Source organism: Cervus elaphus, chromosome 12, assembly GCF_910594005.1.
Source record: "Cervus elaphus chromosome 12, mCerEla1.1, whole genome shotgun sequence".
Taxonomy (NCBI): domain Eukaryota; kingdom Metazoa; phylum Chordata; class Mammalia; order Artiodactyla; family Cervidae; genus Cervus; species Cervus elaphus.
This window is the reverse complement of record NC_057826.1, coordinates 42,873,879-42,889,949: the sequence shown is the minus strand read 5'-3', so window position 1 is coordinate 42,889,949 and position 16,071 is coordinate 42,873,879. Positions and strand designations below refer to the sequence as shown.

At 42.3% G+C, this 16,071-nt stretch overlaps 1 protein-coding gene across 2 annotated transcripts in view; it reads right to left on the bottom strand.

Moving 5' to 3' along the window:
- The window catches only part of TMOD2 (tropomodulin 2), a 52,010-nt gene that overhangs the window by 22,173 nt on the left and 13,766 nt on the right, over nt 1-16,071 (bottom strand). For both annotated transcript variants that reach the window (XM_043920143.1, XM_043920144.1), the window contains 4 exons: nt 13,568-13,762; nt 11,908-12,064; nt 6,012-6,134; nt 3,521-3,607 (listed from right to left, as the gene is read on the bottom strand). In XM_043920143.1, coding sequence (XP_043776078.1) covers nt 3,521-3,607; nt 6,012-6,134; nt 11,908-12,064; nt 13,568-13,693 — 493 coding nt within the window. In that variant the 5' untranslated portion in view covers nt 13,694-13,762. The remainder of the gene's footprint in view (nt 1-3,520; nt 3,608-6,011; nt 6,135-11,907; nt 12,065-13,567; nt 13,763-16,071) is intronic.

Genomic DNA, 16,071 nt, shown 5'->3' with positions numbered 1-16,071 from the left:
CTGGGAGTTGGTGATGGACAGGGAAGCCTGGCATGGGCTTGCAAAGAGTTGGACATGACTGAGTGACTGAACTGAACTGTGTGAAACTTTTGCAATTTGTAAAGCATTATATAATTTTCAAAATCTTTGATTCGTTAAAAAAATCAGAAAAAAGACACATATGATAAAGCACTTATCCAATATATACAAAGAACTCTTAAAACTCAATGATAAGGAAATGACATGATTTTAAAAATAAGCCAAAAAAGTTAAGAGATATCTCACCAAAGAAGATATACAAATGAAAAATAAGCATATGAAAAGATGCTCCACATCATATGTTATCAGGGAAATGCAAATTAAAATAGTGACACACCACTACACACCTATTAGAATGACCAAAATCTGGAACACTGACAAAACCAACTGTTGGTGAGGATGTGGAGCAACAGAAATTCTCATTCATTGCTCATGGAATTCAAAACCAGACATCTTACCATAAGATTCAGCACTTATGCTCCTTGATGTTTACCCAAAGGAATTTAAAATTTATGTCCAAAATCTGAACATGGATATTTGTAGCAGCTTTATTCTTAATTTCCAAAATTTGGAAGCAACTAAGATGTCCTTCAGTAGGTGATCTGATAAACTGTGGTATACCCAAATAATGGAACATTATTCAGTGTTAAAAAGAAATGATCTATCACTGCCACATGATTTAGCAGTTCCACTCCTGGGCATATGTCTAAAATAAGCAAAAACACTAATTTGAAAAGTCACATGCATCCCCATGTTCACAGAAGTATTATTTACAATTGCCAAGATATGGAAGCAGCCTAAACATATATCAACAGATGAATGGATAATATACACCCATACACCCATACAAACAAATATGGGCTACTACTCAACCATGATAAAGAATGAAATTTTACCATTTACAACAACATGGGTTAACTTGGAAGGTAGTATGCTAAGTGAAATAAGTCAGACAGAGAACGACAACTACTTTAAGATGTCACTTATATGTGAATCTTAAAAAAACAAATAGTGAACATAGCAAAAAGGAAATAAACTCACAGATACAGGGAACAAACTGGTGGTTACCAGTGGGGAGAGGAAAAGAGGGAGGAGCAAGACAGAGAATTAAGAATTCTCTTAATAGAGAATTAAGAAGTACCAATTCTTATGAATAAAATAAACTATAAGGATATATTATATAACATAGGGAATATAGCCAACTTCATAATAATATATAATAACTATTAATGGAGTATAACCTTTAAAAACTGTGAATCACTATACTGTATACCTATAACTTATAAAATATTGTACATCAAATGTTACTCTCAATAAAAAAATGAAAAGCTCTATCAAATCTTGAAAAGACACAGAGGAACCTTAAATGCATATTACTAAGTGAAAGAAACCAGTCTGAATAGGCTACATACTGTATGATTCCAACTATATGACATTCTGGAAAAGACATAATGATGGATACAGTTAAAAGATCAGCGGTTGCCAGAGGTTAGTGGGGAAGGAGAGATGAACAGACAGAGCACAGAGAAGTTGCGGACAGTGAATCCACTCTGCCTGAAACTGTAGTGGTGGAAACATGTCATTATACATTTGTGCAAGCCCACAGAATGTACAAACCCAGGAGTGAGCCCTGTTGTAAACTTTGGGCTCAGAGTGACAATGATGTGTCAGTGTAGGTTCATTAATTGTAACAAACGCACCCCTCTGTGCAAATATAGCTAAGCGGAGAGGCTGTGGGTATGGAACAGCATATCTCTGTACCTTTCTCTCAATTTTGCAGTGAACACAAAACTACTCTAAAAATAGTATTTTAAAAAGTTAATGATATGTGTGTATGTGTATGTATAAAAGCCCAGTAGGCTATGCACCAGACTTTTTTTTTCATAACAAACGTGTTGTCAGAATCTTACATTTTGGTACTGAGATTAAAAGGATGAGTATTTTTCATTTGTATGCATAAGAAACCAGAAGGAAAACAAAAGGAATGTTGCTCACTGTCTGGGTAAATTACCCAGTATAAATGGTGGTTGATATACACATTGCTGACACTAGAAAGCATTGCCAAAGTCACCATCAGAGAGAATAAAATGTAATTTTATTAAGAAAAGCTGTGATCTTCTGTGAGTTTTCATAACAGCTGGATCACACTATACTGAAATTATTTGGTTATTGATCTGTCCTTCCCACACATAGATAAGTTCCTTTGGTCAGGCACCATCTTTTTTACCTTTGTACCTAAGCCTAGAATGTTCCTGACACAGTAAATATTTAGTAAATGACTGATGAATGAGTAAGTGAGAGAGGCTAATGAAGGATACACTTCTCCAGAAAATGGTGACAAAGAAGAGAGTGGTCTGGAATGTTCTGTGGCAAATCCACACCAGTGTGTCTTTCATGCTCTCTGGGGGAAGTAGGTACTCAAGTTCAAATGGATGTAGGACAAACATCCATTATTGAGACAAAAAGGCACTCAAATAGAGAAGGAAATTTATCTAAAATACTACAGAAAATCAACCCTGAATATTCTTTGGAAGGACTGATGCTGAAGCTGAAGCTCCAATACTTTGACCACTTGATACGAAGAGCTGACTCATTGGAAAAGAACCTGATGCAGGGAAAGATTGAGGGCAAGAAGAAAAGAGGGCAACAGAGAATGAAATGATTGGATGGCATTGCTGACTCAATGGACATGAGTTTGAGCAAACTCTGGAAGACAGGGAAGCCTGGCATGCTGCAGTCCATGGAGTCGCAAAGAGTCAGACACGACTTGGTGACTAAACAACAGAAACAATCACAAACATCCATAATTAAGACAAAAAGATGCTTCTCGAATAGAGAAGTAAAATTTAGCTAAGATACTGTAGCTAATTAAAGCGTCGTTATGACATAAAACTCTCCTTTCTGTGCTGACTAAGCAAACTTTTTTATCTGTCATTTTCTCCTTTGACTGAACCTATCAGGAGAGAATTCTCCTGCAATGCAGGAGACCCTGGTTCGATTCCTGGGTTGGGAAGATCCACTGCTGAAGGGATAGGCTACCCACTCCAGTATTCTTGGGCTTCCCTTGTGGCTCAGCTGGTAAAGAATCTGCCTGCAACATAGAAGACCTGGGTTCAAACCCTGGGTTGGGAAGATCCCCTGGAGAAGGGACAGGCTACCCACTCCAATATTCTGGCCTTGAGAATTCCAGGGACTGTATAGTCCATGGGGTTGCAAAGAGCCGGACAGGACTGAGTGACTTTCACTTTCACCAGGAGTGTGTTCTGGGCAGCACACACTGATCGGTACTAGTCACACTACCAGACAGAGCTCCCAGTGCTGGCCACTCTGTTCTGATCTGATTGCTCACAGTCCAGTGATCCTAGGTGAACTGACAAAATCCACCTTCAAAGCCTAAAAGAATTCCAGAGTTACCAGCGGCCCAGTCAACAAGCCTTTCTCCTACCAGCAACACCCGGAGGCTCCCAGGTTTCATAAAACCACAGATTTCACCTCAACTTACTTCTCACAGGCCCTTTGCCGCCTTTCGTGTTGGTCGTTTCTTCATCAAACTTGGGATTGTTGAGCAAATTGTGTACTCCAAGAACAGCTGAAAAGCAAAAATAACCTGTGAATAAAACTTAAGTTTGAGAAAGCTTGTTAAGATGTCCACATTATTAATTTTCCCTTTGCAGAACAATTCTTCATACCATAAAGATAAGTCTCTTGACCTCACTTGCCTTGCAAAGTGTGTGACACATGTATAGTATTAAATAAGCTTTTTTTTTTTTTTTAAATCCCTCCTCCTAAGATCACTAGCATTCTTCACATCTTTCTACATCTATATATGTGGAATTGTGTAGGATCTGAGGGACAATGGTCTAGTTGTCTCCAAATTGAAAATCTGCTTAGATCTCCTAGTTAAGTAGATTCATCCCTTATGTTTTCTCATCTGTAAAATTTGAACGTGGGACTGAGTCTAATGATATTTTAAGCTCTAACATTATATAGACTATAGTATGTAGTTTTTCTGGAGACAAAGGGCTGAAGGATCATGGTCCTCTTTCAGTGTAAGCCTCCCCATTGCTTTCATCTCTCAGTACCGAAAAGAGTGGTTCTTTTCCCTTCTAGAGCATCCCAGGGTGGGAAATAAGAGATGTCAGCAATAAAAGGTCAGGTAAGCAGGCTGATTTTGAGTCTCCTGTACTACACAGAAGTTGCACCAGAGGGCAGTACAGTACGCAGGAGACAGCACTGGCCATAACAACACGGAGCAGGCACTAACTGCCACTGCCCACCCGGCTTTCCCTTCCTTAATGAAACTCCAGGTGAGAAATTCCAGGAGGCCTACTGGGGAAGGATCCCAGAATAATTTGCCAATGGCGGCAGGGGCCCACCTCTGAGCTCCTCATCTGCTGTAAACTATACTCTAGAAGGACAGCCCGTATAGCCAACAAGGGGTAAATGTTCAGAGCCAGAGAGTATGGGGGTTGAGAGTGGCAGTCAGGAGCAGTCAGCCTGAGCTTAAATCCTGACTCTGTCACGTACTATCTGTATGGCTTGAGAAGTTGTTAAACGCCACTGAGCCTCAATTTCCCCATCTGTAAAACAGGGATAATCATGATACTTTACCTATCACAAGGGTTAAGTGACTTCCTATGTGTGACACTCAGTTCTAAGTGCTTTACAAATTCTTGTTAAGTAAATAAGAATTTGTCATTGTGTTTTTGGCATTGTCTAGAGAGAATAAACACAGGACACTGAGACCATCCAACAAGCATATCTTGCTTTGGTCCCATATTCACTAAGCAACTTATGATTATAACTTCACTCCCTTTGTCAAGTTTTAATTTTAGAATAAGGCAGAGTTGGTTCTCCTGGGAGGAAGGAGATTATTATTACTCATGTCTTCCAATGGAATAACAATGTGAAAATTCTTGCCAAAGCTGTGGACTGTTTTTCAAAACACCTCTATCCTGTGGGGACCTAATGACCCTAATAATGCAAATTTCCATCCAATTAGTATACAAATATGCTGATATATGCATGGAATCTTTTTCAAAGGAAATACAAGAAACGGGAGGGAGCTTATATAATTCATAACATATTATTTTGTACTTTGGAGGTTTTTCCTTGTTTATTTTTTACTTTATATTGGAGTATAGCCAATTAACAATGTTGTGATAGTTTCAGGTGCAATGCACAGCAGAGTGACTTAGCCACACATATACATATATCCATTCTCCCCTCAAACTCCTCTCCCATTCAGATTGCCACATAACACTGAGTTCCCTGTGCTACACAGTAGGTCCTTGTTGATTATCCATTCTAAAGATAGCAATGTGTACATTTGATCCCAAATTCCCTAACTATCCCTTCCCTGAGTTTTTTCTATCTGTATGTATAACCAATTCACAATTCACATATAATAATAATTATTATTATACGGTTGCTATTGTTAAGAAAACTAGAAAAAATGAGCAGACTGGACTGAATATGGATCTACTTTACTGGGGAAATATAACAGTAAAATGGGTTCTGCTCCATGGTTAGGTTAACAGAACTCTAAGTGGGAATCAAAAACAGTGACTGTGGGAAAGAACAAGAAATTTTGTGATGGAAATGGAAATTTTGTGATGATAAAATGCCAAATGTGAAGCTCTTTTGAAGGCATAAGGGCTGTTATTTTATTGTTTAAATTCTCAACACTCCTCATATTTCTTCTCTTTGATTTCTCACAGTAACTCTTGGATTTTGTAGGATAGGCATTACTGTGGGTACTTTACAACTGAAATATGATTTTACATTTTATAGCTGAGATATGGTGAAATGTTTGCTCAGAGAGCTTAGGTGACCTGCATCCAGCCTCTCAGCTGCCTATTGGTTGAAGTCAACCTGGTATCACAGTAACAATCAACAGTGACACAGGTGCTCAGAGGCTGCTTCCAGGGGGTCAGTGCATGTCTGGAGGTCACAGAGCTGGACAGGAAAGCTTCCCAGAGCTGAGGACTAACCTGCAAGATCATAGAGTTCAGTGTCGGAGGCGCTGGCCAAAGCTTCTTCCAGTTCTGGGTCCAGGGTCACCTTTTCTTCTTTACGAGTTTCTATGGGCTTTTCTTTGGGGATAAAGACTCTCCCTTTAAATCAGAAGAAAACCAAAAACATTGTGTAGTGCTGCCTTGTTATAGGGGAAGTGAACTAACCAGAGAATGTGCCGCTCTGGTCATTAAGAGCTGAAGCATTAAACCAATGCAGGTCTAATCAGGATTCCTTACTTTCTGAGATGATGCTAATGTCACTAATCCACTATTAGAGGGAAGGGAGGCAGAGGAGGAATCCTGCATTCTGCAACAGAGACCTGAGGAGGTGGAGAGGGAGACAGTAGCTTCTGATCCCTATCACGGGTAGCTCTGCCCTGAGCCCTGGGCAAGAAGGGCCCTGCTGTGGGCCCTGCGCTCTAGAGGGCCCAACTCTGCTCTCTTCTGGCTGCATGCCCCTCCCCACTGCCTGCACCCCGCTGATGGAAGGGCCACAGGGACAGAATACAGGCCACCTGCTAGACTATTCCCCAGGCATCTGCCCCTGAGATTCCCTGCCAAACAGCCCTGAACCCGCCTGCATGAGTCCTTCCTCATGTCCATCTTTCTGAAGGCAGGTCACACTGCTGGGGTGTGTACCCCAGGCCAAAGGGAGGCTGTCTGTGAGTGAGTATGGATGAAGCTTGGATAGGTAGGCTGGAGTGTCAGCCATGGTGCTTGAGGCCTTGGCAGTGCAAGATGGACCCATAACCCTCTGTGGAACTCTTGGAAGTCTAAGAATATTGGCCTAGATAGGAAGATAGCACATATTTTAACAGTTTGTTAGCATTTAATATTTATAAAAATGGGACATGGACTTCTCTTTGTGTTCTTGCCTTGGATCCTGCATATGGCAGGCAGATACATCCAAACAGCCCTAGGGGTTCCTGGGGAACAAACTGGTAATCTCCCTCATTGAGCTCTCCTTCTACCAACTGCAATTGTAGGCAACCAGGATGCTATATCTAGGGGTTGCTTGATATAGTGACCTGGGGACACACTGTCTTTCTAGAGCACATCAAAGTCAGCCTGACTTAAAAGGAAAAATCAGAGTTGTCATATTTAGAGATGCAGAGTTCTGATCAGCAAGGCTCTGTGCTTCCCACGTATGATTCTCTGCAACCATCTTCCACTTTATCCAGTCAGTATGATTCCACTTACTTTGTCTTCTATTCACTTCTGAATATACTGAAATCTATAGCACCCCATTGCCTGCCCAGCCCAAACCTCTAGACTGATGATCAGAGAGCTGGGAGGATGACAAGTGACCTGCTCCTAATTTCCAGGCAGGCCAATACATCCATATCCCACATGTGTGATGGCTCATAGAGATAAATCCAGGCTACTGCAGAGCCACCATCTGATACTCCAGGACTACTCACACTCTTTTTCAATTCCTTCTGACTTTGACTCTTGGTTTCTCTCTTGGTTGGAGTTGCTCCACCCCTTGGCATTTTTTTTTTTTTTTTGGCCATATAGCATGTGAGTTCTTAGTTCCTTGATCAGGGATCAAACCTGTACCCCCTGCATTGGAAGCATGGAATCTTAGCTACTGGACCACCCGGGAAGTCTCTAGGCATGATCTTTGAAATTGGCCTTCTCCATTTTGATTGTTGGAGTTTTCCAAAGACTCACCCCACTATTGCTTTGCCTTTTCTTCACCTTAGAACAGACAGCTGGTTCCAGTTTCAGCCAATTGGGACCCAAGCTCTTTCCACATCTCCTTGTTATTAATTGTTATTAATCTGAGACAACATGGATTGCCAATGGTGGCAGGGGCCCACCTCTGAGCTCCTCATGGGAAAGGAAAGGGTCAAAACCCACATCAGGGACTCCCTCATGAAAACTCTCCAGGAGACTGCCCTGGTTACAGGGCTGCATACTTCCTGCTGGTTTACCAGACCTTCAAATGGCAGGATACATAAACAGGTGCCAGGCAGAGCTGGGGACTCCAAAGATGTACCACTGCTGTGGTCACTCTGGAATATCCTGGCCACAAGGGCTCTACCACTGACCATCACATAAGCTGCCATGTTTCCCAGGAAAAAAGAGAAACTCACTGGGACACAAAATTGGAGAATGACCAGAGAACAGAAAAGGAAACAAACAAACAAAATCAATCACTCAATCAATTAATAACAAAAAAAATCAATTAATAACATCTCAGACACTGAGGCTCTTCCCAGACTCTTACATAGTGTCTGCAGCCTGAAGCATTTTCTTTCTGATGTCATGATCTTGGATCCAGAATCAAAACAGGATTTATGAGTTCCTAATTCCTGGTACCGTTCAGGATTACTCTGAACACTAGGTGTGCAGGTGGCCCAACTATCAGTATTCAGGATAACTACTCCTGCACATCCATTCCTGGGGTCCAACTGGAAGACAAGTTCTAAATGAATAATGTAGCCCAGGAAGTTGAGGGCCCAGGGTATCCGGCATTCTGCACTGAGGCTGGCTGGCTCTTCTCCTGGAACACTCACGACAGTCTCCCACTGCTCCTGGGTCACTGGTGGTCTTCCTGGGGCCCTGTGCACACCTCACTCTGATCCTTCCACTCTTTCTGGAAAACTTTGCTCTCTGCTCCTTTAACCCAATCATGTGGCTTCTCCTAAGCTCCCCTGTGCAGCTGTCTACCCCGTCTGGACCCCTATTTATTACTCTGACTGCTGCTGGACGCCCAACCCCCTAAGAACCATCTGCAGATTAGTCTGGATCAGGAGCTAATTCACCATAGCTGCTTCTAAGACCTCTGCTCCAAGAACAGAAGACGACAGCTTTCCTCTTGTTATTCTCTCACTACCCTAATACTGCAAGTTAATTGGCTTTTATTGAAGAGTTGACATTACAATTTATTTTTTCCTTCACAATTAGTCTAATCACAACCATGCCGCCATAGAAACAGTTCCATGTTTCTACTGCAAACCTTGGTTATTAGCCCAATTTGTCACTGCCCAACCTTACTTTCTTAATAAAATGACATCATCAGTGGTTCACGAGCCAGTGGTCAAAGCACTGGCTTTGACCAGATGGTTCAGAGCAGCCACGATGCTGCATAGGGAAGGCAGCAGCCAAGGAGCTGGTACTCCCGCCCCCGTGGCCACAGCACAGAGGCTCAGAGATGGTATTCATTCTAATCCGTGTTGTCCAGTGCCTGCCCCATGCCATTTTCTGTGCCAGGATGCAAGAGAGACACAGTCCCACTGTGGGTCTCAGATTCATGTGACAAACACACAAAACTGGAAGTAAGTAAACAATGGGATGAATGCTGTCACAGTGCTATGAGAGCAATAGATGGATGTTGTGATAGAAGGAGTGTGTTTTAGACAGAGAGGTCAGGAAAAGCTGAAGGCCCTGACATTTAAGCTGGGACTCTCAGGAGGTAAAAAATGGGGAGGCAGGTCAGAGAGAAGACGACCTCGGGATGGGAAAAGAACTTGGCAGGTTTGGGGAACGGAGTGAGGACAGTGGGGCTGAGCTTAGTGAGGGGAAGAGAGATACAGTCAGCGAGGTGGGCCAGGTGAGCTCTCCATGACTCTGAGCACCATGGCAAAGGTTTGAGACATTAAGCAGGGAATGACATGGTCAGATCTGTGTTTTAAAAAGAAAATGGATGCCACGAGGTTATCAGTTATTCCAGTCGTATTTTGGGGACCAAGTCACTGTTTACAGCTGAGGAACCTGGATAGGGGATTGGTAGCCACTTTTCCTCCAAAGGGGAGCTCAGGGTGGAGAGCTAGGAAGGAGGATTTTCCTGTCTTAGTTCAGAGCTCACTCCCTGCTGAAGGAACATCCTCTTACCCCTCAGGCCTCTTCCAGGTCTATCAGAATGTTTCTCACTAGACCACACGCTCCCTGAGGGCAGGGCAGGGTCTGCCCTGTGGTCCCAGCACTTGGCACAGGGCTCTGAAGGCAGGAGGTGGCTGGTAGATGCTAGATGAACTGATGATTAACTGCACTGGCCTCTAGTGGAAGCATCTAACACAACAGAGGCAGACCTGGGGGAGACACCTGCGACTGGGACAGTCCTCAGTTAAAAGGAACACGCCAGTGCTTGATGCTACTTTACACTTCCAATGCTGCTTCTTTGGGGCTTAATTTTTTTTTTTTTTTTTTTTTATGAAACGAATTTGAATGCCATTACACTCTAAGTATTCAGTTCATTTTGGGCTTCCCTGGTGGTGCTAGTGGTAAAGAACTCACCTGCCAATGCAGGAGACTTAAGGAATGCGGGTTCGATCCCTGGGTGGGGAAGATCCCCTGGAGGAGGGCATGGCAGCCCACTCCAGTATCCTTGCTTGGAGAGTTCTATGGACAGAGGAGCCTGTCCATACAGACAGGCCTACAGACCCTATAGACAGGGCTACTGTCTACAGGGCTGCAAAGAGTCAGACACGACTGGAGCAATTTAGCACAGCACAGCTCATTCAGTTAATTAGCCTACGGGTTCCTTTTTCTGCCTGCTCACTCAAGCAGGTTATTACTTTTCTTGGCTAAGCAGATTTTTTTTTTTTTTAATAAATTATGGTTACCTGTGTGGGTTTCAGAAGCCAGATTCACACTTTTATAATGACAATATTCTTTCTTTTGAACTGGCAGCTTCTTCTGTTGTTCTTGCTGTTCAGATCTTTAATTTCTCTGCACATTAGTCTGTATTTTTTTTAAATTTTATTGAAGTATAATCAATTTACAATACTATATCAGTTTTAGGTATACAACAGAGTGATTCAATATTTTATAATTTAATTATATTTAAAGTTATCACAAAAGAGTGTTTATATTTTCCTGTGCTGTACAATACATCCTTGTTACTTACTTTATACACAGCAGTTTGTGTTTCTTAATCCCATACCTCTCTCTCACCCTTCCTTTCCTTGCTTTCCCTTCTGGTAACCAGTAGTCTGTTCTCTATTTGTAGCCTACATCTTCTGCCATGGTTCTTTTTTTTTTTTAATTAGTAGACTTTATTTTTTGGAGCAGCTAGCATTGGGAAGTACAGACAGTTCCCATGTCTGGCCTGTCCCTAATTCACAACCTCCCCTCTAATGACAGCCCACATTACAGTGTATACTTGTTACAACTGCTGAACCTACACCGACATCATTGTCACCCAAAATCTACAGTTTATATTAGTGTTCACTCTTTTTTTAAAAATTGGGGTATAGTCGCTTTACAACATTGTACAACAAAGTGAATTAGCTATGCGTGTACATATATATGTCTTCTTCCTCTTTGCCCTTCCTCCAACCTGCCCCTCATCCTACTCACCTAAGTCACCACAGAGCACCGAGCTAAGCTCCCTCTACTATGCGGCAGGTTCCCACTGGCTACCTCTTTACGCATGGCAGTGCACAGAGTCAATCTCAACACCCCAATTCATCCCACCTCCCTCCCGGTCCATGCCCACAAGTCCATTTTCTATGTCTGTCTCTATTCCTGCCCTGCAAACAGGTTCATTTGTACCAGTTTTCTATGTATGTGTTAATATATGATACTTGTTTTTCTCTTTCTGACTTACTTCACTCCACCTAAATATCCATCAGTAGATGAATAGATAAAGAAGATGTGGACTATATACAATGGAATATTACTCAGCCATAAAAAGGAACAAAATTGGGTCATCTGTAGAGATATGGAGGGCTCACCCTTGGTAGTGCATGGTCTGTGGGTCTGGACATGTGTACACACACATATGTCCACCAGCCACGATGCTTTTTAACCCTACTGAATCCAGTTCAGGCTTAGTTCCCACTCTCAGGCCAGTTCCCTCACCTGACCCGCCACAGCAATACATGGGGTACTTATGTTATCAGACTCCACCTGAGGTCCTTACCTTTCTTTTCTCCGGTGAAGGGCACAAAGTCTTCCCTGTCTTTCTGTTCCAAAGCCTCCTTCTCCAGGTACATGAGGAGGTGCTCGCGGTCAAACGGGCCCGTGGCTGCTTTCTGCGTCTGGTCTTTCTGTCGAAATCCAGCTGGCAGCAGTGCACTCTGATGAGACAGAGGAATGAGCAGGAAAGGGGGTGTCTGATGTGGTTTCCCTTCCTGACCCCTGCCGTGCAGGGGGAGCTTGGGCAGAACACACCTGGCAGAGATGAGGGCTGGAGCTCTGGCATATCCTTGAGGCCCTATTCACTCTAACATTCTGTGTTGACGGGGGTGTTTCCAAAGAGCTCAGGCAGAACTCTGGTGGCTGAAACAGCCTCAGACTGCTGCAGCTGCCCTCTAGGTAGCAAAAGGCCAGCCACTCTTTACAGCCTCTTTCCTTATAGATCCCACTTAGGTCTGTCCAGCAGTGCTCCCAGGCATGCATATGGAAGAGCCAATATGGCCACACTCTCTTATTTCTTTTTTTTTTTAAATTTTAAAACACTTTTTTTTGGCTGTGTTGGGTCTTCATCGTTTCGTGGGCTTCTCTAGGTGTGGCACTCGGGCTTAGTTCTTCTGAGTCTTGTGGGATCTTAAGTTTCCCATCCAGGGATCGAACCCGTCTCCCTTGCATTGGAAGGTGGATTCTTAACCACTGGACCACCAGGGAAGTCCCCACACTCATCTCTAATCTCTCCTGGGAAACATCCAAGCTGGTAAGTGACCATTATGATAGCTATTGATATCTGCTTGATTAAACGTAGAGGTATTTCTTTTAAGTTTAAAAAATAAAAAAAGATACTTGCATTTTTTAAAGTAAAAACAATATCCAAATTATCTGGCATTATAGAATATCATATAAATATTTTAGTGGATGTTTTTATTTATAGTAAAATCACTATTTTACATGTCTCTGCCTCTAAGTTTGTGACAATACTAGCAGGGCTGAAGAAAGTGCTTGCTAAACAAACATTATAACAAGCTATTTACCTTTTTAAGACCTCACAAAAACATGAGATGCTCCATTTAAATTTATTTGATAATACAGTTACAGTTATTCTAATCTATCCATTATTGTGAGATCACCAAGATTTTAACTTGTTTATATATGTTAAAGAAATGAGATATTAAAAATATCTGCTTTGGGGGTTAAAGATTTGGTTTAAATACCATCTCTGACATTTACCAGATTACCAGTATGGGATCTTATGTAAATTACTTTTCTTGGTCTGTGCCCTTATTTATGAAATGGGGATAATATAATTTAAATCAAGGACTTCTGGGCCCAGCAGAATACATGACTCAGAAGAAACTTGGTCATGTTTGTTTCCTCTTTCTTTTTCCTTTCTTTTTCCATAAGTCAGTCTAGTCCTTCTTGGAGTCAATGGAAAATATTTTCTGACATTTACATTAAACTGGTTTTTGAGAAATGTAATTGCCATATCAAATATGTGGCTACTGAGGTTCTCCATGGTTTATAAAAAAGTAAGTAGCTCAGAACCAATTAGGGAAGAACACAGAATCTGCATTTGGAGCTCAGGGATTCCTATATTATTGTTTAAGGACGTGCTATATCATTCATCCCACCTTATCACTAACCACCTGCTTCAGTTCCAGGTCACTAACCTCGGGATCTAGGTCATCAAGAACATTTTCCAACTGTTTCAGTTCCTCTTCTGAGAGTTTGCCAAGAAGCTCATCTTCATCAATGTTCTTGTATTTCTCCAGCTCTTTTTGAAAAGGGAGTGCCATGGTTTCTTATATGACTTTCTCATGGGCCATGAACATTTAACTGTGCCAGCTTCCTGAGACTTCAGAATACTAATAAGAAGAAAGAAAGACTGTTACTTCCTTTTGATAAATAGGACTTATTAGCAGGAGACAGAGCTATGCTATCTGCCCATGGAGTCTTTCCACTGGATGAAATAGTCAACAAAATAAGTAGTATTATCTTCATCCATAGAACAGCTTGTCTGCTTCATACATATTATCTCCCTTATTTAGATTTTTACAATGACCTGGAAAGGAAGCCCAGAGAGATATAGATATCACATTTTACAGATGAATATTCTGAGGCCCAAGTGAAACATGAGGCAAGGGGGAAGGGCACAACTTTTAAAAGAATGACATAGCCATAGGACATGACAAAAATTGGTTAGAACCAACAAGGTCCAAGGTGGAAGAAGATGTGACTTCCAGTAGACATTGAGCCTTATTATATGCTCACTGTAACACACTAGCATCTAAATGACACACCCACAGGAGCCACGACAGTTCTGAGGTCAACCAGCAAAGGCCAAAAAGTGGGCAGAGGCCCATTTCCTGGAAATCTCCACCCTTTTCCCCAAATAGCTGGAATACTCCTCCCCCCTCATTCAGTTTCAGCTTCAGTTCAGTAGCTCAGTCGTGTCCGACTCTTTGTGACCCCGTGGACTGCAGCATGCCAGGCTTCTCTGTCCTTCACAGTGTCCTGGAGTTTGATCAAGCTCATGTCCATTGAGTCAGTGATGCCATCCAACCATCTCATCCTCTGTCGCCCCCTTCTCCTCCTGCCTTCAATATTTCCCAGCGTCAGGGTCTTTTTCAAATGAGTCAGCTCTTTGCATCAGGTGGCCAACGTATTGGAGTTTCAGCTTCAACATCAGTCCTTCCAATGAACACTCAGGACTGATCTCCTTTAGGATGGACTGGTTGGATCTCCTTGCAGTCCCAGGGACTCTCAAGAGTCTTCTCCAACACCACAGTTCATAAGCATTAATTCTTCGGCGCTCAGCTTTCTTTATTGTCCAATTCTCACATCCATACATGACTAAGGGAAAAACCATAGCTTTGACTAGATGGACCTTTGTTGGGAAAGTAATGTCTCTGCTTTTTAACATGCTCTCTAGGTTGGTCATAACTTTTCTTCCAAGGAGCAAGCATTTTTTAATTTCATGGCTTCAGTCACCATCTGCAGTGATTTTGGAGCCGAAATAAATAAAGTCTGTCACAGTTTCCATTGTTTCCCTATCTATTTGCCATGAAGTAATGGGACCTGATGCCATGATCTTGGTTTTCTGAAGGTTGAGTTTTAAGCCAATTCTTTCACTCTCCTCTTTCACTTTCATCAAGAGGCTCTTTAGTTCCTCTTTGCTTTCTGCCATAAGGGTGGTGTCATCTGCATATCTGAGGTTATTGATATTTCTCCCGGCAATCTTGATTCCAGATTGTGCTTCAAACAGTCCAGCATTTCTCATGATGTACTCTTCATATAAGTTAAATAAGCAGGGTGACAATATACAGCCTTGACCACTCCTTTCCCAATTTGGAACCAGTCTGTTGTTCCATGTCCAGTTCTAACTGTTTCTTCTTAACCTGCATACAGATTTCTCAGGAGGCAGGTCAGGTGGTTTGGTATTCCCATCTCTTTAAGAATTTTCCACAGTTTGTTGTGATCCACACAGTCATAAGGCTTTGGTGTAGTCAATAAAGCAGAAGTGGATGTTTTTCTGGAACTCTCTTGCTTTTTTGATGATCTAGTGGATGTTGGCAATTTGATCTCTGGCTCCTCTGCCTTTTCTAAAACCAGTTTGAACATCTGGAATTTCACAGTTCATGAAATTTCACAGTTGAAGCCTGGCTTGGAGAATTTTGAGCATCACTTTGCTAGCATGTGAGATGAGTGCAATTGTGCCGTAGTTTGAGCATTCTTTGGCATTGCCTTTCTTTGGGATTGGAATGAAAACTGACCTTTTCCAGTGCTGTGGCCACTGCTGATTTTTCCAAATTTGCTGGCATATTGAATGCGGCACTTTCACAGCATCATCTTTTAGGATTTGAGATAGCTCAACTGGAATTCCATCACCTCCACTGGCTTTGTTCATAGTGATGCTTCCTAAGGCCCACTTGCCCCCTCCCCCCTCATTAGCCTACGAAATTACCCATTGCTATAAAAACTGACAACCCCATACCCTGGTGCTGCTCTAGCCTCCTGGGATGGCGAACACTGTGTCTGTGAAGTGTGTTTCTAAATAAATCTACTTCGTACTATAACTTTGGAGAAGGCAATGGCACCCCACTCCAGTACTCTTGCCTGGAAAATCCCATGGACGGAGAAGCCTGGTAGGCTGCAGTCCATGGGGTCGCTAAGA